Below are 22,288 nucleotides of genomic sequence, written 5' to 3' on the forward strand. Positions count from 1 at the left end.
CCGACCATCACCCTCCAGCAAGCTCGGCCTCCACCGTGCAGCCCTCCCTCTCTTGTAATGGTAAGTAGCCGAAATGGGTTTTTAACCCATTTCCCCTCTTTGCGCCGCCGTGCACGGCCACCAAGTGCCTCCATGCACTTTCCCATCCCTCCCCCTTCCTCCTCTACGTGACTCGAGGCCCATAGCCTCCCTCCACCGCACGGGCTCTCTCCTTCCTTCACGCACGGGTTCTCCCCTTTCCACCGCCGTGCGCCACCACCAATGGTGTCCAGCCACCGTCATGAGCCTCCTCTAGCCACCACCAACATATCCTGACCACCCATGGCCCCGATCTGCAACCCATGCATGCACACTCTCCCTCACTCTCTGACGGCATCTCTTCCCCTCACACACGGCCAGTTTCACCTCCACCACCGTGAATCGTCGTGCCACCACCACCGAGCCTCCACGACTCCACCAGAAACCTCCATTAGTCGAACCCTAGGTCCAAACCACCACTTTATGTGGTGGGTAGCCACTGCGCGTGGCTGATCGCCACTGTACACGGTTAGATCCACCGTGTTACGCTCCGTGCCACCATCACAAGGCCACCACGAGCCCTTCCAAGACCACACTTAGCTATCCAAATACCCAAACAGCCACCGTACATGGGTTAGTCGCCACTACAACACTTCTGGCATCATCGACCATGACGATCAACGAGCAACGCACAAGTTATCCCGTCGATGGTATAACCCTCTATCCTTCGTTATTTATTTTAGATGGTGATTAGTTGATTTGGTTGTGGACTGTGCTGTTAGTATTGTAGAGTTCGATGTATTGTGATGTATTGTGATGTGTTGTGTAGTGAAGTGTTGGGCATTCTGTGTAGTGAAGTGTGGAGCGTAGCTGGGAATTGTGATGTGCAGTGTTGTGGACTGTGCGGTGTAGTGTGATCGTGGAGTATGTGCTGTATTTGTAACGTCGCATGTGGAATGGGAACAGTACACTCTGAGTGTACTCTGTGTGTGGCGTAGTGTGGGATAAGGAGAGTATATGTAAAATATACCCTCCTGGAGTATTGTGGAATTGGAAGAGTACACGTGAAGTGTACTCTGTGTGGCGTGGGTGTGTGAAGGGAGTACACGTGGAGTGTACCCCATATGATGGAGTGATGCACCATATGGCGGGTATGTCATAGTGGTGATGTGGCGTAACGTGTGTGAAGGTGTTCATGTGAAGTGTACTCCATGTGGTGGAATGATGCACCATATGGCGAGTATGCCATAGTGGTAATGCGGCGTAACGTGTGTGAAAGGAGTACATGTAGAGTGTACTCCATGTGGTGGAGTGATGCACCATATGGCGGGTATGCCATAGTGGTGATATGGCGTAGTGTGTGTGAAGGGAGTACACGTAGAGTGTACTCCATGTGGTGGAATGATGCACCATATGACGGGTATGCCATAATAGTGATGTGGCGTAACATGTGTGAATGGAGTACACGTGGAGTGTACTCCTTGTGGTAGAGTGATGCACCATATGGCGAGTATGCCATAATGGTGATGTGGCGTAGTGTGTGAAAATGGAGTATACGTGGAGTGTACTCCACAAGGTAGCGACACTTCGTGTGGCATGTCGCAGAAAAAATGATGGTTGTGTGATTGATGGGCGTGGGACGTGATGAGTAGTGTCGGGAACTGTGGAATTGTGTCCCAAAGTAGCTGTGATGTGGCCTATAGTCTGAGGTGTCAGGTGTCACCGTAATTGACTTATGGCTAGGAGTATGCGTGAAGTAACAGAACAAGTATAAGAGTGCGCAGCGGAAGCATGATTGGGAAATGTCATGAAGTGACAAGACTACTAGTAGTCATGCTTATGATGGGTGAAAAGATAGTGTAGAAATGGTGTAGCAGGAACGTGATGAGATGTCACGATGTGACAGGAGTACGTGAGAAACCGTACTCGTGATGAGTTAGGAATTGGCGTAGAAATGATGTAGCAGGATGTCAGGTGACGTGACAAGGTCATGGTATAGCTTGGGTGTAGTCTCGAGCTGTATGATATGACATAAGGCTTAGTGGTGAATGGAGTCATATCGTGTTAAGTGTTGGGATGAATTTTCAAAAGGAATAGGTAGCATGAAGAGTCATGCTAGCCGGGTTAAGAGAAGGTTGGCATCAGAGTATGGCCCTTGTTCCTGCGAGCAGGTGATCAACATGTTATATGTTGGTGTCAGGTGATAAATGAGTAAGGTACATGTGTAATCTAGTGAGACACATGTACCGGACGGATTCACCATATGTAATGGATAATCTGTTCTTAGCACAGTTACATGGTGATTAAGCCTTAGAGTTGGCTTAGAGTCATGTGGCTTGTATGGATGTGAATGAGGATTTAGTGTGAGTTAAGGTGCATGGAGGTAGTGATGGGTGTATTATCTAGGATTGGGATGCGTGATTCCATAGGTCGGAATCATGCGTCGGAATGTGAGAAGAGTAAGACGGAAGTCTTAGTGTCTTAATCCTAAGGTGAATCACGGATTCACTTTAGAAATAAGCACTTGAGGCTAGAACATCGAGTTTGGAAGAGATAGTGACCGTAAGTGGTCCTGGAAGGTTAGCATAGTAAAGTACACGTAAGAGCACGGGATAGAAGGAGAGTATTCCAAGTGATGTGTAGCTCTATTTCTAGTTTAAGTTGGTTATGCATTAGATAGAGAATAACATTAAGGTTATGTGTATGCATGTAGGTTGACATTTGACACACACATGAATGGACTACATGATATGCAAGTAGTATGGAGTCTTCTAAAATATAAAGAAATGAAAACGAAACGTTTTTCCTTACAATGCATTACTAAACGACACGAAAGACGTTTTATGAAAGAAAATGCTAAGTGTTCAAAGGTATACGTATGTACGGCCCTTCTCGGCAGCCCCTTTTTACGCAACAAAGGTATTAATTGTATGCATGTGAATGGATGATTATACGCTGTATCTATTGTATGTATTTGCTAAAGAAAATCCATAAACTGATAAAAATGCATGAAAGACATGAAAATGGATGCTTTTATGGATCCTACGAACCGATGTTTTCATGTGTGCCATGAGGTGATGCTCATGGATGCCATGAAAAACGACGTTTAAGGTGATATGGATGCCATGAAAGATGACGTTTAAGCTTATGTATGTTTTTAAATGACGTTTTCCATGAATGAACTATTAAATGAAGGATAGAGCTGAAATGAACTGAAAGTTTAAGCCCATGTCTTAAACGATGTTTTTCCATGAACTGAACTGTTAAATGAAAAGGATTGAACTGTAAGAAAGGACTGAACGAATGAATGCTTTAATGTATGAATATATGTAACGGCCACATGTATGAATGAAAAGGGTACCAATGAATGGGCAGATTGCAATGCCTAGTAAGTAGTACTGGAAGTGCACCCAGTGCTGCCCCTGACTAAAAAGGGATTCCCAACCTGTGGCTACGGGAGGAGTCCGGGTCCAAAGGAAGACCGCTAATCCCAACACAAGGGGCGTAATAGTATGTACTGACTTATAAAAGTGATAAGAAAGAATGTATGAACGCACATACGCATGAACGCACCAACTTTTAAGAAATGAAGACACTGACGAGGACACGTCTTACGAAAAGAAAGCCCATTTTTAAAGAAAATCTCGTCCAGTGATGTTTTCAAATGAGCGCACGTATGCATGCACGCATGTACGTATAATATGTATGAACGTATGAATGCATGAACGTACCGCATTCTTGAAGAAATGAAGGCACTTACGGGGGGACATGTTTTACAAAAAGAAAGCCCATTTTAAAAGGAAACCCCGTCTAGTGATGTTTTCAAATGAACACACGTATGCATATACGCATATACGTATAGTATGTATGAATGATGAATGCATGAATGAGAACCTATGTTGTTATATTTTAACTGTATAAAGTAATGCTTACGAGTCATCGACTCATTTTAATTTTTATGCATGTCCCTCCCCCTCATAGGAACTGAATGATCAGGACGAACACGACCCATGGAGAAGAGCACGGAAGTCTAGGCATGAGTTTTAATTGTACGAGAGACCTTTTTATTGTAAAATTAATGTTTTCCGTTGTAAACCTCTTTTATTCTAAAACCACATTTTATTTTATAAACATAGAGTCTTGCACCCTGGGTATGCAAGTAGAAAGTTTTAAATCGAACGGTAATTCCCGTCGTCCTTTCTAAAATCATTTTATAAAAAGTCTCACCACAAGAACGGGCGTTACACTATATCTTCCGATTGGGAATTCTGGAAATTGAGTTCCCAAATGAGTTATTCAATGAATTAAGAATAATTAAAATACCAGATTTGTGCAAGAGATTCCCGACGCTTTACTATTTGTCAAATTTGAGTATTTTTTCCGTTAGTCACTTTGCTTCACTTTAATTTACATTTAAAATTAATTTTTGTTCTCCATTAATTATTTAATATTTTTCTTTAGTTTCTTTGTTCCATCTACTATTTTTTTAATTTGTCTTTTTGTGGAATCGACACTCCAAAGCTGTGCTACAACTACCGCGTTATTCTTTGGGAGTAATCAAGGCTCATCCAAGAGTGTGACACATGCCAAGCAATGAAATATGAAACAACCCCACCAGTAGGGCTATTGCAACCCCTGCCAACACCTCAGCAAGCCTGGATCGACATCTCTATGGATTTCAAAACAGGGTTGCCTTTGTCTCATGGCCAAAATGTTATTCTAGTGGTGATCGACAGGTTTACTAACTTTAGCCACTTTATAACTCTATCTCAACCTTATACAGCCTCTGTGGTGGCCAATTTATTTTTGAATCATGTTTTCAAATTACATCGACTTTCCCGAAATATTGTCATTGACAAGGACCCTATCCTTGTGAGCTCCTTTTGGAAGGCTTTTTTCTTATTACAGGGGTCTACTCTCAATCAAATTCTGCTTACCGTCCTCAATTAGATGGACAAACAGAAGCCTTAAACAAATGCGTGGAGGGCTACCTAAGATGCTATGCAGGACTGAAACCTCAAAGATGGGCAAAACGGCTACCCTTTGCAGAAAGGTGGTACAACACCTCGTATCACACGGCAACTAAGTCGACCCCTTTTGAAGCCTTGTATGGTTACCCCGCACCTGTCCCTTATCCTATGTTCCAAGAAAGTCATAAACAATTTACTGGACCAAACATTAAGAACTAGGGATCAGATCATTAAAATATTAAAGGAGAATTTGGAAGCAGCCAGAAACAAAATGAAGGTACAAGCAAATAAGCATAGATCAGAGAGAAAATTTGACGTCGGTGACTGGGTGTACCTGTGGCTACAGCCATACCACCAATGATCCATAGCTACTTGCCGAAATTTGAAGCTGGCCCCCCGCTATTATGGCCCCTTCCAAGTGGAGCAGAGGATAGGTGGGGTGGCCTTTCGCCTTAGGTTGCCGACGACCTCAAGAATCCATCCCACCTTCCATGTCTCATGCCTTAAGCAGAAGGTAGGAGCTTAGATTCAGCCCTTAGCAACTCTCCCTCCAATGGATGCGCATGGTGAGATACAATCGGAGATGGAGTCTATTGTTGATCAGCGTATGAAACGTCATGAGGACTAGGTAGTGACTAAAGTTTTGGTGAAATGGATAGGTGCCACTTAAGAAGAAAACACATGGGAGATCCTGTGGAAACTTTAGCAACGATTTCAGCACCTAGTGGGCAAGGTGCTGTAAAGGAGGGGAGATTTGTTGAGAACCCTAGTTGAAATCAAGGGAGAGGAGACAAAACTGAAGTGAGAAGTAACTTAGGAAGGCAGTTTGCGAAGTGAAGTAGAAGAATAGGCTCAGATCTCGGAACGACGCAGTTGCAGGGTTCAAAGGAGTGCATCGTTTTGGGCTAGGGGAAAATGAGGCGTTTTATTAAGTCTATGAATACTGTCGTTTTAAATAATACATTAAGCAATGTCATTTTTTTATTATGGGTCTGTCGTTTTTAGTGGGTCATACGCAAGATGTTATTTACATCAAGCGGTGCATTTTTACTGCCGTTATTATGTCTTGGATATGTGTAGGTGATGTTAGCAAATCTAGTCTTTTTTTTTTTTTTTTTTTTTTGGGGTGGGGGAATGTGGGTACTGCGTATATGAGGAAGAATGAAACAGAGGGAATCTCGTCTTGAATTGTATTGAATTTCTGGGTTTGTATTTGGAGGTTAGGGTTGCTTCGAACAATCCTGTATCTGTATTGAATGAGTATGAGTAGATTTTTATTCCAATAATATCATGCGCTCTCTTGTAATCCTTCATAGAAAGTTTCTTTACACTCCCTTCCCTCACTTTCCCCCCTCCCCCCACCCCCCCCCCCCCAACACTTTCCCGAAGCGAGCCCTCCAGGCAAAGACCCGTTTGCCAATTCCCCTGCGCCTCATTCTCATCGAGTAGCCGACAACCCTCTACCACCGGATATCTCTCTATATTTGGTTGTTGAGAAAATTAAAAGAAAATTATGTTTGATTGTTGAGAAAATGAAAGGAAAATAATGTTTGTTCTATGTTTAGTTGTTGAGAGGGAAGATCAACTTGTTCTCTATTGGGTTATTGAGAAAATGAATGGAAAATAATATTTGTTCTCTATCTTATTGTAAAGAAAAATAAAAGATATTTTAGGAAAAGAGAGAACGTGAGAGAGAGAGAGAGAGAGAGAGATGTTTGTTGTTTGTTTTTTGGGATTGGCTCTAACAAACGACGCTGGCTCTTTGTTGGAGACCACGACGTGGGTTTGCGATAGGGCAGGGAGGGGGAGGGGAAAGGGGATTGGGGCAGGGGAGGTAGCCAAAAAATAAACTACAACTCAACATGGTAAGTTCGTGAAATCCCTGTGTGTCTCCAGCAATCATGTCCTCTTGTTTTAATTATTTAATCCTCTTTAAAAAAAATGATGATTAAAAAGCGTATCGGTAAGATGAGTAGAGATTCTAGAGAAAGCGAGCACCACCCTTAATTAGCTCCTCAAAAATCTAAAGAATCGTGTTATATATCACTTTGAAAAAAAAAAAGGAACTAAAAATCTACAATTAACATGGCTAAACCCAACCACAAACGAGAGAATGGAAAAGAAATACAAATGTAAATATTGAACGGCAAACAAGACTGAGTTTGCCTTTTTGGTTACACTTCCAACGGCTAACGATGCTCAATAATCCGAGGACCCAAGTATTCAATTTCGTCAATTTCTGAGTTCTCTGGCATTTCAATCTCTTCTAACCATCCATAACAGTCGGCCTCCTCCATTTTCACTGTTGCCTCTCCTGCTAGAAATCGGTAAGAAATAACTTTGCATCAAATTTCAACCCATTATTATGAAAATGGAAATAATTTCCATTTTCACTGTTGGAGCATTATGGAAAGCAATATTCATTGTTCAGAATTGGATAAAAATTAAATTTTGAAAATTTATTTTATAAGATAAGACTATATAAAAGTTAGTATTTGGCACCCCAAACCAGATTTTGTCACAGAGAGCTAAAAGCAAAAAGGAGAGTAAAGAGATTTACTTACTTGAGGCAGCGTAGGGATGATCTTTATAGAAGGAACAATCTCGACCATCTTCATTAGAATAGGGAGGTCCTAGCACATCAAGCACAGCACATGGGGTTATGGCAGTGAAGGCGTGGATGTTCCCCCCAGTTGTTGGATATAATACTGAAGTGTCGCATGGGGCCGTGAAGACTCTGTCAGCTTTCAACTTTGCCAATCTCACTGCAAAAAACCATCCTGTTTGAGTCAAACACCATCACATCTCTCCACAATTTTATTTCAAAATGTTGAGAAAGAGAGAGAGGTACTCACATTGGGAGGATTGCACAGAGCTATCCGAATCGACAGAATCGACCCAGTCATAGGACTTGATGTGCATTGTTCCTAATAAAAGCTTGCTAAAAACAGTCATTCCAGGATGGTTGTGAAGGGGGATCACCCCAGTTGCAGGGAGAAAGAACATGCACAACTGCACAAGAAAAGAATAACAAAGGAGACGTATCAAACCATTTGAAACCAATGAAAATGACTCCAAGAAATACCCTAAATTAATGTTGTTATACACCAGAATCTCATAGATAGAAGAATTCCAAATTTAATTTTTTCCTTTTCACAGAGAGAATATTTTGCAGGCAACCAACAAGAACAGGTTAGTCTTACCGAAAAGTTATCGCACTTGTAAATGGTTGTGGATGTGACCCTTGGATCACTTTTGACCCCATTTGAAGGCTTAAAAAACTGTAGTTCTGCACTTAGCCCCACGTCTTCTGGCTTCATATTGTCTACAACATGATGGAAATGCTTGACATTATATAACTACAAAGGGAAAAAAAAAGGTGAAATGGCCATTATCGAAACTATGCAATTTACATAATCAGCACCGACAATATACTATTACTTTGTACTTGCCCTTGTAGACCACACAAAGTTCATCTAGTTTGCACCGACATCTAGACAAATATAAAAACCCTTTTGGATTCAAATCTCTGAGTTTTCTAGTTCATTTTATTCATGATCCATCCTTCAGAATTTATACACACCGTCAAGTTCCAAGGTTGCCGCCTACGTGTTGCCTAAATATTACAAAATGGAAAGGATGCTAGCTAGGAAGCCATCCCCCAAGCAGGAATTAATCATGCAATGAATAATACTGATGGATAGAATGCACTGTTTTCAACTAATTCATACATTGTAAAACCAGACAATGAGACAATTGAAAAAACGACAATATATTAATGACTCGCAAAAACTCAGGATTATTGCACATTCTTCAATCAAACTCAAAATTAGCATCTAATTCCTCGCAAGCGATAGGAGCTCATGAGAACGAATGTACGTACCAAGAATGTGGCATAGTTTCTGTACATCCTGAGGGGAAGGAACGGTGCCAGGGCCTTTGAACACGTCTAGGCACGACACGAACAGCTCCTGCAACGCCATAGGGGGGGCCACCTGCGGAGGCCGCACAATCCTCCGCGTGCGTCTCCTCTTCGTTATAATCTTCTTCACATATCCAACTCTGGTAACATGCCCAACCACGTCTCTTCCGCGCTCCACTAACCCTGCCTCCATTCTCAACGACAAGGGTAATTAAGCACCAAATATATTCCTCCAAATGCAACACAAATTCCTCAAGTTCCGAACAATTTCCTCTGACCTCTGTCCTCTATACAATTTCTCCTCCTCTAACAAAAATTGATCGCAAAACAGACAAGGTCGATATCCGAAAACAGTATTCTATTTCTTGAAATCCAACATAAACTTAAGGTTATAAATCCAGACCCTAATCCATAACACACAAAGTTCAAGGCCCAGAAGCCAAAAAGGAAGAGAACCAAGATCTACAAGTTTACCGCGATCTTTCTCGGCCCGATGAAACGAATGAGATGAAGAACGGATATGGGAATGTTTGAGTGAAAAAGAAGAGGATCTTGTACAGACGTATAGAACAGTGCTGGGAAAGAGGTCAAGATCCAAGAATGAGGACGCCCAGGGCGGAAGGTGTTGATATATTAGGAAAGAGAGAGACGAGAGAGCAAAACCATGGGCCATTGGAAAAAGGTAAGACAGTGCTTCGGTTGGAAAACTTGAGCAAGATAGGGAAAGCAAAAGCAGTATTTTTATTTATTTGATTCAGCTTCCCGCCCCCAAGATTCAGTGGAAACTGGCGGTTAGACAGACCCTGGTTTTGTAATCGTAGATCTTTTTTGTGTAATTGTCACCCGCAGTCCTGGAATTGACCAAATTGCCCCTTCAGCCAGCGAGCTGCTTCGTTGGTTGGTTTTGTCACGTTGATTTTGGATAGCCCCTGGATTTTATGATATCGGCGTTCTGAAAAAGAAAAATACAAAAAAGACAAGAAGCAAACGATAAAAAAAAAAAAAAACAGAGTAAAAGGGCGTGCGCCAAACGAACTCCCGTTTGCAAAATTAAGAAATTTAACGTGTAAATCGTTTCCCACGTAAAAATTATGATGAAAATGTGTCCTAATATCCCAATAATTAAATAAATATTCTGTTTAATACAAAAATTTATTTTCTAGTTATAACTATAATAAAATAATTTTATCGAACAGACAAAATAACAATTGAAATTCATTTCGATAATTGACTTAATCATATTTAAAATTTAAATCCTGGCAAAACTATTATTATAATCTAATAATAATTTAACACTAATAACATATTATAATTTGGTAGGAAATTATATTTTATTTAAATCTATTAAATAACATTGGAAACTCGTTTCATAAAATATACTTAACCCGACTTAACGTGCTAAAAATAAAAGTAGACTCTTATTATTTACTAATAAATTTTGTTGTAAAAATTAATACTTAATAACATAATTAAAATCCTTAAATATTTTCTGTAAAATAAATTTTATGGACTAATAATCTTCAAATAAAACAAAAGTCCATGTGAAGTTAAATCAGCCCAACTAAAACAAGCAAAAAAACTGAAGTAAGAAGCTGATTTAATAAGCCCAATTAAAAACATGATTTAACTTAAAATGCAAGCCCATTAAAACTCAAGTTGAAATTGGGATAAGCCTAACTACAACAAAAGTCCATGAGAGTTCAGCCCATCTAAAAAAATTAGAGTCATTTTGGTCAATATACTAAATGGGTACAAAACCTTAACAAGATAGTTACACGACAAAGGGTTTTTAATGGCATTCTTTGTACTAACATATGTAGGCACTTTTTTGGAAAGCTGAAGACCTAAAAGTAATTTAAAGTAGCAGGTATCATTCTAGAACCAGAGGGCTATGCGGCATAGCCGATCCAACGAAAAGCCGAGGACTAATGTAGTAAACCTCGTATATAAGAATGAATGGCATTCTTTGTACTAGCATACTCATAAAATCGATATAAAAATGAAGTATTTTTTATCGTGATAAATATAGATATGAACTTATTTTTAGCATTCTGTTCTCTAAACTATATAAAAAGAAGTGAATATGAAAATTTGTGCATAATTATATTACTATGATCTGATCTGTTATGTTCTGAATATGTTCTGTACTCTAAAATGACATGATGTGACTTCTGAAAATCTCTGACATGATATTCTGTTTATATTTCATTCTGACCTTACCACGGGTGTAAAATTGTGGCCTCTGTTCGGGTTGGTACTAACTTTTCTATTTCCGATGCACCAACTTTGTAAGCAAATTGATTTTTTGCGTAATCTTTCCTGTGTGCACATTCGGGGCTCCGAAAATAATAAAAGGAAGTTTTCACATTCTGTTTCTTCTAGATTGGCGACAGAGGTTTACACAACCCTACCACTAGGGTTAAATATGGAATTATGTTCTAATATGATGTTTTAATTATGTTATACCAAAGAAATTTCGAATAAGAATATTTTTAAACTTTCCCTATGATATTTTTAATAATATGTTATGATTCTGCATTCTGAAAATAAAAATATTTTGTTTTGCATTCTGAACTCTATAAATATTCATGTTTACATACTAGTATATGTTTTTTACTTATTAAATTGTTGATAACTCACTCCTTATCTACACAATATTTTTCAGATAATTTTGATATCTCAGCTGGAAGTTAAGAGTAAGAAGTGTTAGTAAGATTTGATGGGCGTAGAGTAATAAGTGCCAAATGATACAAATATTTATTGGAGAGTTTTATTTAATAGATTTATTATTTTATGTCAATTTGGTAGTTTGAGTCATGGAAAATTCTGAGTCTTTGTGGAGATTTTAATTTATTTCATTGAGATATTTCTTTGGTGTCTCTAGTCTTGGTGGAGGAACATATATTTTTAGTTTTGAATAAATAAGTTTATATTTTATAGAGAATTTGGAGTACATAAATATGTTATGAGAGATGGTTTTTAGGTTACAAGAGCTAACTCTCCTGACCTCTAGGACTGTGGCATTATAGTTGGTATTAGAGATAGATTTGAGGTTCTGCAAACTATAGTATATGAGGTTTTGGGTTATTAGCGGACTTTAGGAAATAATTTTTTCAAATTTGATGTTTAGAATTGTGCGGACTGCAAGGATTAATATTGTTGGTATATAAGGTTTTAGAATCTCCAAACTTTGGGAAAAATGTCTTATGAAATTTGAGGTGTTAAATTTTGTAGATTTTATGAGCTGATTTCATGAACATTGAGGTTTTAAATTTTGTAGGCTCATTCTGGAGGTATATTGTTGCCACGTTTGTGTGTACATTTTTATTTAGGTACTTTTATAATTTTGAAGTAGTATATATATTTTTTTGTTTTATGATTACAACTAATTCCATATGTTTATACAAACTCTTTATACTGAAAATTTATTAAAAATCCAAGTTCTTAGGATGCCTCCTAGTCGTCGGGTACGAAACATTTCGGAGTTAAACACGACTAATGATGAAGGAGAAGCAAATCCGAGTGCTTCTAAAGTACTTAGAGCAGAGGTGCAACACTTAATAGAGGAGCTCACGCAGAATCCCCCGAGTCGCAACCGCAACGGTAATGATGAACCAGATGCACCCTCCTTCTTTTGATGGGAGAGGCAAGTCAATCCTGGCAGAGTATTGGGTTCAGGATATCAAGGAGATCCTTTGGGTCTTAAATTGCACAGATGAGCAAAAGGTGTCGTACACCACCTTCAAGCTGACCGGTAAATTGAAGCGATGGTGGATTTTAGAGAGAACCATCATAGAAGCTGATGGGAGGGGAGTAGTTAGCTGGCCCCACTTCAAGCAGATCTTCTTTGACCGTTTCTTCTCAAGATCGATCAGAGACGTTAGGGCCAAGGAGTTTGCCAACTTAGTGTAGGGAACCATGACAGTACACCAGTACACTGCCAGATTCATTGAGCTGTCAAGTTTTGCTTCATATCTAATCCCCAATGAGGAGAGGAAGACCTGAAAGTTCTAAGAAGGGCTGAATAACAAGATATATGACTAAGTGGTGGCCTTTCAGATCCAGAGTTTCTCAGAGTTGGTAGATAAGGCCATAATACTTTAGCAGAGCCTCAAGAGAAGTGCAGAACTTCAAGATCAGAAGAAGGGAACTACCCCACAAGTATCTTCCTCTAGTACGGATCAAGGGTTGTGGAAAAAGAGAAACGAAGGGAGTAACTCTGGTCAGAGGCAAACGCAAGGAAATCAACCAAATGACCTCGGTAAGTTTTGTAATCGTGCACACTCAGGAGAATGCAGAAGGGAGATGGGGTCGTGTTTCGATGCGGTGAGACCAGGCACTTCATCAGGGAATGCCCATTACTATTGGGAGACAACAAGAAACCCAACCCACAGGCAAGTCCCCAACAGATGATAGAGGAAAATAACCAGCGTAGAATGGAACCGACTCATGCACTGACACCTGGAGATGCTGAGGACGACAATGATGCCATCACAAGTACTTTACTCCTTTTCTACTTGAAAGCAATTGTTTTAGTTGAGTTGAGATTAATCATTCTTGCATTTTAATATAATTTTACTAAGTATTATAGCTTAGAATATTGAAGTTAGGTTGAAGAGAATGTGCATGATTTTCCAAAGGATGACATAACCACATAGGAATGTACAAGGGTGCGCAGTCTAAAATTACAAGCCTGGTAAGAATCGTGCACACTCAGGAGAATGCAGAAGGGAGATGGGGTCGTGTTTCGATGCGGTGAGACCAGGCACTTCATCAGGGAATGCCCATTACTATTGGGAGACAACAAGAAACCCAACCCACAGGCAAGTCCCCAACAGACGATAGAGGAAAATAACCAGCGTAGAATGGAACCGGCTCATGCACTGACACCTGGAGATGCTGAGGACGACAATGATGCCATCACAAGTACTTTACTCCTTTTCTACTTGAAAGCAATTGTTTTAGTTGAGTTGAGATTAATCATTCTTGCATTTTAATATAATTTTACTAAGTATTATAGCTTAGAATATTGAAGTTAGGTTGAAGAGAACGTGCATGATTTTCCAAAGGATGACATAACCACATAGGAATGTACAAGGGTGCGCAGTCTAAAATTACAAGCCTGGTAAGAATTGCACGAATAGGCGTTGAAAGGGATTAGACCTAATAATTCATATCCATGATACTCTAGCCTTAGGTGTTTGGTAGGTCAATGTGTATAATGGAAGCGTGGATTTTGGAAATTTGATGGTTTTGAAAGTAGACTTTGTAAGGATTTAGGAGTTAGTGAATTGATCTCACTTAGGACTTAACCTTAGAGCATTTAATCTTACTATTATCAGGAGATTGAAATGTTATTTTGAGAGTTCTTTTTATAATTATATGCGAAGTTCAGTTAAAAAATTAGAGAAATTATTAGACTTTTAATTCCATTGTTGAGGTTTATACTTTTAGGTTTGAACACAGGGTCGTGTATGGAAATCGACACTAGGATTTTGGATAGTTACTGGGGCGTAGGTTTGACATAATATTCTGAGTTTAAAATAGGCATAGATTATGAGGGATAAGTATTTCTAATTGGGGAGAAGCTCGTCTATCCCTTATTTACGCCTGGATGGAACATAATGATATTTCCACTTGGTCGAATGTTCTTCTAACCCGTGCTAATATCAACAGGTTTGTGGTTTCACCCAACCGGGCTCATGTCTTTGGCCGTCAATTTTTAGGCGCCACTTCTCTATCTCGAGGACAAAAGAGGGGGCCTTCGACTTCTATTTGCCAAAAGGGGAAGAAGCCCCTCTCAGAGTTAGGCACCGTTCACATTGAGGCTAACCCTTTTGACGAATCGAGTTCTACTAGGGAAAGGCCCCCTCAAACTCTTCCTTTGCAGATTCTCTTGATGAAAATATGGAACAATTGAGGTTGATTTGGAGTTGGTGTTGGAGCTTGAATCCTCCAGTCGTCCCAACGGGCTTTGATGCCCCTTTTAATGAGGTTGGTGAGGCTTCTTTGGAAATTCCTCTAGTTTTCCCCGCAAGCTTTGCCACCCCTTCCACAACTTTGAGCAGGCCACTTCAGAAATTCCCTTTGTTTTTCTATAATTCCTTCTAGAGGATCCCCTAGGCATGGATTTTAGCGGGGTTCGTGTATCTATTCCCTCCTCGCCCTTTAGCACTTCACTGATGGGGGAGAGGTTCCTTCGCATGTACTCTCAAATAGCTCGCCTTTTGGAGACTACCCCTGGGTTCAATCGAGCAAGCGGGGAATAGTGTCTTCGTTTCCCCTATTTCACCCCCTTGGCCTCGCTTCATGCCTTTCGCCAGGAGGACATTTGACACCTCGAGCTTGCCCGGCCCCTCAAGTTCTTGCCCCGCTAGCACCACCCCACGAGCTGATGGACATAGAAAAGAGGCCGTTTGGACCATGGTGCATAAGCTCTGAGGCTTTGTATCCCCGATGAGTTATTCTTTTGATTCTTCGCCTTTTATTTTGTCATGATTATGACTCGTTTTATGGTCCAAGGGGTAGATCACTTGGCGACCTGGATAGTGGATAGCCATATTGATTTGGAGGAAGAAAACTAATCGATGAGATCCTTTATGGCTTGGGCGCATTTATAATACCTGAGTCATACTATGTAGGTTATTACGTCATTTTATTAATTCTTTAAGTTAAATATTTTGAGATAAAGATTTTTATTATTTTATTTTAAAATGAGTATGCTTTATTTTAAAAGGGAATTTATTAAAATATATTAAGGGTATGATTTTAAGACCTTATAATATTTTCCTTAAGCTCTTTAATTTTACTTATTCAAAAGATAGCTCAATTATTCTCTATCATTGGATTGGTAGGTGAAAAGTAACTTTGAGGAGGATGGATCTCCACCATCCATTTGCTTCCTTGTGATGCAAGAAGGGAACAAATACCAAAATGTCCTTGCTCCTTCTCCAAGTCTACGACTAAGGCAACCAAAAAGGGGAAAAAAGGCAATTCAATCCCATAGTCTTTCCCCTACCTGTCGGTCTCCACTCAAGTAACAAATAAAAAAAAAATTCCATCTTCCTCTCCAAGCAACCAAGCTGACGCCACCACCCTCTCTTCTTCTCCTCTCTTCTCATCTTCAAGAAACCAAACCTCTCTCATCTCCTTCAAACTTTGTGACTCCATAGCAAGAGAAGAAAACATATTCCTCCATCTCTAAGCCGTGTATACCTCATCTCTACCTATTTTCGGTTTTGACTCAAAACTTGGGACCAAAACTTGATTTCATCTTCCAAATGGTGAAATCTTAAAGGTAATAGACTTTTGCTTTATTCCCTAGTATGATTTACATGTAGGTTTCGAGTTTCACCATTTTTCTTACGTATGATGTTTCGGTTTTAGGGTTTAACACAGTGCCATCATTTCATTCATCATCTACACGGCTATACCATTATTTGGTCCTCTATCTTGCCTCTTGAAAGGAGCAAAGAGCTTAAGGTAAAAACTTTAATTTGACTCATTTGTTTTTAATGTGATTTTGGAGGCCAACTAAGTTGTTTTAACTTGCATTTTAATTATAGTTATTATCTATGTTGTCAATGAAAGTGAATGCTCTGTTTTTTGCCCAAACTGAGTATGTTGAAGCTGATTTTGCTATGAATTTTCCTATCATTCGAAAATGATACTTTTCTATTTAACTTGGTCAGTCATAAGTGATATTAATTGATCTTTTGATATATATATATATATATATATATGTTGGTACCATGTGTCTTGTGTTGAGGTTTGATTGGTAATCTATTTTTAGGATGCTAGAGGTTTGGTTTAGAGGTTTTGCTTGAGTTTTGTATTTTATATCTTGCTTTTAAAAGTTATTAAGTGAGTAAAGCATAACCTTAAGTGTTTAAAGGTTTTAAAGTTGCTTAATGAGTAACCTTGCTATACTTTATGCTACTCTAATTTTATTGGGATATGTTATCTAAATTATTTAAAATATTACTTGTGTGATTAGATTATAGGATAGATGGTTTAGGTATAGGAGATTAATTGTGCATTATATATTACGATATGTGAAGCTTTCCAAGTACCCCTAAGCCCATGTCATGTCACGTCTTGATGTAAAAATAGTTCATGTATGTTGTCCCTCATTTGGTTAAATTTTACCTAACCCAAGAGTCCAAAATATTGATAAGCTAGCATTTTATAATGAGGGACCACAAGTTGATTTAAAGGGCATGTTTTCTAAGTTTGTTAAGCCTATTTGAGATGCCAAAATTTATTTTAAAGCCCATTGTTGAAAAAGTCTAGATTTTATTTCTTAACGTACATAACCTAAAGTGAGCTTGAACTAAAGAGACCTTGCTTGAAGCCTATGAATTCTTAACTACTTTTCATGTAAGCTTTTAAAATAGTCATTCCATAGACAACTAGCATGTCTTAATATTTAATTTATTGCTCTTGTAAGTTAAGGTGAAGAGTAGTCATCGGGTTAATGCTAAGCATAAAATGGACGTTAGATTGTAGTATCGTGCCTTTCTCTTTTAAAAGGAAGGCTAAAAATTATTGTATGAGTATTAACACGCTTATGTCATTTATTGGAATAGGACATATATTGACGTTGGAAGTATCGAGGAGTATAGAGGTAAATAGCTATGACCATGCTTCTTACGCCAAGTTTTCTTTATGAAAGAATGTTTCTCTCTCTTATTGCAAACGTTCTTCTAAAAAAAAAGAGTTAATAAATATAGTATGTACAAGTCCTTTCTTGATAGCTCCTGTTAAGCACCTTATCGATTATAATTGTGTGTATGTGTATTAAGTAATGCATGCACATAGGTTCTAAATCATGAGCTTTTCATATATGCTCTCTCAAGAAACTTATTAATTATTCCTATATGTAGTGTAGCATGAAAATGTATCTTGTTAATAAAAATGCATGTGCATCAGACTAAGAAATATGATGAAAATGTTTTGATTGCAAAGGAAATGAAAGGAATGTCTCATGCCTTATTCTTTAACTAATACTTTAAATGACGCGAATAAAGTGTTTTAAAATGTTCCAATGAACTGATGCTTTAAATGATGTGAAGAAAATTTTTTAAAATGTCCCTATAAACTGATGCTTTATAGATGCTATGAAAAATGATGTTTAAGCTCATACTTTTAAATGATACTTTTTCATTAATAGACTGTTAAATAAAAAGGACTTAAAGGAAAGGATTGAAAGGACTGAAATGAATGAAAAAAAGAAAGGACTGAATGAATGAATGTTTTAATGTATGAAAATACATAACGGCCATATGAATGAAATGGTACTAAAGGAATGGACAGATTGCAATGCCGAGTAAGTAGTACTAGTAGTGCACCCAGTGCTGCCCCTAACAAAAAGGGATTCCCAAACTGTGGCCACGGGCAGAATCCAGGTTCAAAGAAAAACCGCTAACCCCAACACATAGGACGTAATAGTTTGTACCGGCCAAAGGAAAGTGAAACATGAAATCATAGTTATTTCTAAAAAAAAATGTTTATGCATGAAAGTATTGTTATGCCTTAAAATGTTTATGCATGAAAGCATTGTCAAATTCTCAAAATGTTTATGTATGCATGTTTTCAAAAGAAAAAAAATAAATGCCTAATATGTTCACTGCATGGTGTATTACTTACTGATTATTCGACTCACTTTATGTTTATGTTTTAAACGTCCAGGTAATGATGAAGAGGCTAGGAGCAAGGCATTACTGCAGAGGGAGAGGCAGACACTTAGTGTCTTCCCTGTTGGTTTGACCTTGCATGAATGATGGGTTATGTTTATGGATGTTGTTTTTATATTGGGATGAAGTCTCTTCCTAACTAGAACAGTTATGTTTGTATGAATTTATGATGGATTCTGAGAGTCTCTTATGGATGAATGTTTGAATAGAATGTCTATTAGGTGTTCCCTTTATTAAATTAGAAATTTAGAGTACACATGTGTCATGTTCATGCTGATTGCATATTACTAGAAAGAAAGAAAGCAAAGAGACAGGTATGTACGTAGCAATTCCACCCTTTCTAAGGCAGGGTTGTTACAGCATCGTGTTGTCCTTATTGCTCGAGCTAATTGGGAGGAGATGGCGAGGAACCTGTCACAGATGAAGTCATATTCTCATTCCTTGGAGGACCAGGTATCCTTTCTTCAAGAGGAGATGGGTGTTATTCAGTGCAACTTGGGGGCATCCCAGGAGGATGTGGGTCAATGTCACCTTGAGGCAAAGTTTCTGGAGGAAGAGCATGACATCTTGTGCGATCACCTCGGCCAAATGGACAAGGAATTGGAGGAGATTGGGCAGCGTAGTTTTAACTATGTGAACTGCTTGGCCAAATATGAGGAAGACCGGCAGGAACTGCCCATCCAGCTCAGCATCGCTCATGGCAAGAAAGTTAGAGCCGAGGTATAGTTGGAGGAAGTTAACAGGGAACTCAAGGGCCACGATCAACGTTATCTGCAGTTGTACAAAGTTTCTAAGGTTACAAGAGAAAGCTTGATGACTCGAAGTTGAGGGTGGCTAAGCTAACCGCCGACCTGGAGGTCTCTTAGGAAGGAGTTGTTCGCCTTTCTCCCCAACTGGCGGCCGCTTATTCCATTTGAAATCAAGCTTGGGGCATGGGCTACAAGCTTGGCCTCAAACAGCGTAGGGAATATCTCCTTGCCCATCCTGGATCAGACTTGTGAAAGCTAAAGTTGAAATCCCTCGAGGCTAGTCATGCTACTTACCAATTTTTAATTCTATGGGGAGGGACAAGATGCCCGACTCCTTCCTATTGCTTGCTTGTCGAGATGCTTTATGTTTAATCTTTATAATTTTTACATATTGGGTGATGTGTAAAAACATTTAGGCCTCATTTGTTTTCACAACACATCTCATCTCATCTCATCTAATCATTACAACTTTGTCAAATTTTTACACAAAATAAAATAAATAATTCAACTTTTTCAAATCTTAAAATAATAATAATATTAAAAAAATATTCTAACAATATTTTATTCAATTTTCAAATTTTATCTCGACTCATCTCATCTCATCTCATCGCATCTCATCTACGAAAACAAAAGAGACCTTATAATATTTTTCTAGTTAATTTGGATGACGTTTCGAGCGATACAATAGTTTTCTTACCCCTTAGGTTTATATGGATGGTTTTGTCGCTTTGCTCAGTTTATTGTCTAGTGGATTAGTTTTTTGACCGACTATTGTTTCCATTGTTTTTGGCGAGAGGGAGAGATTGGGGAATGATTGCGTTTTCAAGACAAGGAGGAAAACATTTTTCTAAGTTGTTTCCTCCTTCATTTGTTGGTGCGAGTGGAGATACTCGATGGGAGATGGGCTCAACCGCCGATTTATGGTGAGGAGGGAAATACTTTTCTAAGTTGTTTCCTCCTTCATTCACAGGGGTAAGGGGAGCCACTCGACTTTATATTTGGCAGGAGATTAGCTCAACCGCATTTTTATAGCGAGGAGGAAAATACATTTCTAAGTTGTTTCATTCTTTGTTCCCCGGGACGAGTGGAGACACTCGACTTTATATTAGACGGGAGATAGGCTCGATGCATTTTTATGACAAGAATGGAAACAATTTTCCTCCTTTGTTCGCTAGGGCGAGTGGAGACACTCGGTCTTTATATTAGGCAGGAGATGGGAATGACATACATTACTTAACTTTAGAAAATAGTCTTAGAAAGTAAGATGAGAATTACTAAATTTTTTACAACTTTTCCTTTCCTTCCCAGGATATAAAAGATTCTATAGTTAAAATTTAAAAATTGCTTTGAAAATTTAAAAGAGAGTTTACAATGGAATTCATTAAAATAAATTACAGAGTCCATTTTACAAAACATGAGTTCATACATCATTTAAAACTTCCCTAGTCTTCTGTCACCTTTTACCTGGATCATGTATGCTGATGAGTGTACGAAAGTGCACTTTAAATACCCTATTATTCTACTAAAATGCTAAAATGTGAATAAAAATCATAGGAATTAATGTGTATTCTTGAATGAGTTTCCATTTACTATGGGATACTCCTGAACATATTTTTATGTTTAATTTCAGAGTCTATAAAAGAGCAAGTCCAAATCCAGTCAAATTCAAAGGACTTTCAAGTAAACAAAATGTTGGAACAACTTAAGAACTTTCAACGAGTGTAAGACTCTTCAAATAAGGATAATGATGGGGTTTAAGAGTAATTCGGATCAAGAGAAAAAGTTAGTCCGAAATTCGCTAGAAGACAACCTGTACATACTTTAGTATTTTGATCATAACTTTCCACTCAAATGTCGGATTGATACAATTCTTGATGCATTGGAAAGCTACTTTAAAGGGATACAAAGTTGTCTCTAATACAAATTTCTAAATTTAAAATTCTGAAGCACGTACGTGGCTACCAAGGTGAGTATTAAAATTTAGACAATTTTGTATGCGGGAATTTGAATACATTAGGGTTTATTTCCTATCCTATATAAGTATTTCATTAGCACGAAATTGAAAGTTTTGAAGAGGAGAGTGACGGCTCAGTACTGAAGAACAAAACGACAATTAATTTTCATAGCCGCCATTTGCTTTATTTTTCTCTTGAGATTTTTGTTGTTCATTAGAGTTATAGGGAACTAAATTCTCAAATAAGGGTAGGGATGAACTTGCACATTAAATGGTATTTTTAATTTATTTTTTATTTATGTATTTGATTTTTAATTACTAAAACTCTTTTGTTTTATCATTCTCAATTCATTGTTGATGTTTTCTTCTCCGAATAATCATAGAATTTATTCTGTTTATAGATTCCGTCATGCTTTTTCTACTGAATGGATTAGTTATTTGATTATGTTTGGATCAATTATTTATCTATATTGATTTAATATTTGCTGCAATATTACTTCTTGAGTATATTGTCGTCGTTGGATTTTCTCAATAGTGATAATAATTTACGTATTTTAAAAGTGGTGAATGATTTTTCAAAGGGTTACATTTGATTCGATCTTGGTTTATAAATCTATATATTCCAATTGGAAATTTTGGGAATTGAGTTCCAAATTGAGTTATTCAATAAATTAAAAATAATTAAAATACCAGATTTGTGTAAGGGATTTCTGACTCTTTATTGTTTGTCAAATTTGAGTACTTTTTCCGTTAATCACTTTGCTTCACTTTGATTTGCATTTAAAATTAATCTTTGTTCTCCATTAATCATTTAATATTTTTCTTTAGTTTCTTTGTTCCTTCTACTATTCTTTTATTTGTCATTTTGTGGAATCGACACCCCAAAACTGTGCTACAACTATTGCGTTATTCTTTAAGCACAATCATATGTTCTGATGCTTCGTCCTCATTTTATTCCTGGGAGGGACATACATTAAAAA

The 22,288-nt window shown here is 38.2% G+C and overlaps 1 protein-coding gene and 1 long non-coding RNA gene across 4 annotated transcripts; one reads left to right on the top strand and one right to left on the bottom strand.

The window, feature by feature from the left end:
• Window positions 1–6,995: 6,995 nt before the first annotated feature.
• LOC121266458 (plant cysteine oxidase 1-like) lies at window positions 6,996–9,691 on the bottom strand. 3 transcript variants are annotated; one of them, XM_041170277.1, is made up of 6 exons: window positions 9,385–9,691; window positions 8,872–9,216; window positions 8,192–8,313; window positions 7,844–8,000; window positions 7,553–7,753; window positions 6,996–7,305 (listed from the first exon to the last, which is right to left on the bottom strand). In XM_041170277.1, exons 2-6 carry the CDS (start codon window positions 9,101–9,103, stop codon window positions 7,178–7,180), a joined length of 840 nt encoding a protein of 279 aa, XP_041026211.1. In that variant the 5' UTR covers window positions 9,104–9,216; window positions 9,385–9,691; the 3' UTR covers window positions 6,996–7,177. The 3 variants fall into 3 exon arrangements, with proteins under 3 accessions (XP_041026211.1, XP_041026210.1, XP_041026212.1); XM_041170276.1 differs by having other exon boundaries at window positions 8,872–9,691; XM_041170278.1 differs by having other exon boundaries at window positions 7,036–7,302; window positions 8,872–9,690.
• Window positions 9,692–15,936: 6,245 nt separating this feature from the next.
• LOC121266048 lies at window positions 15,937–18,899 on the top strand. The gene is made up of 3 exons (XR_005940726.1): window positions 15,937–16,207; window positions 17,499–17,536; window positions 18,601–18,899. It is a non-coding gene; the product is annotated as an uncharacterized LOC121266048 (long non-coding RNA).
• The last annotated feature ends 3,389 nt before the right edge of the window (window positions 18,900–22,288 follow it).

The sequence above is a fragment of the Juglans microcarpa x Juglans regia genome, chromosome 5D, assembly GCF_004785595.1.
Source record: "Juglans microcarpa x Juglans regia isolate MS1-56 chromosome 5D, Jm3101_v1.0, whole genome shotgun sequence".
Taxonomy (NCBI): domain Eukaryota; kingdom Viridiplantae; phylum Streptophyta; class Magnoliopsida; order Fagales; family Juglandaceae; genus Juglans; species Juglans microcarpa x Juglans regia.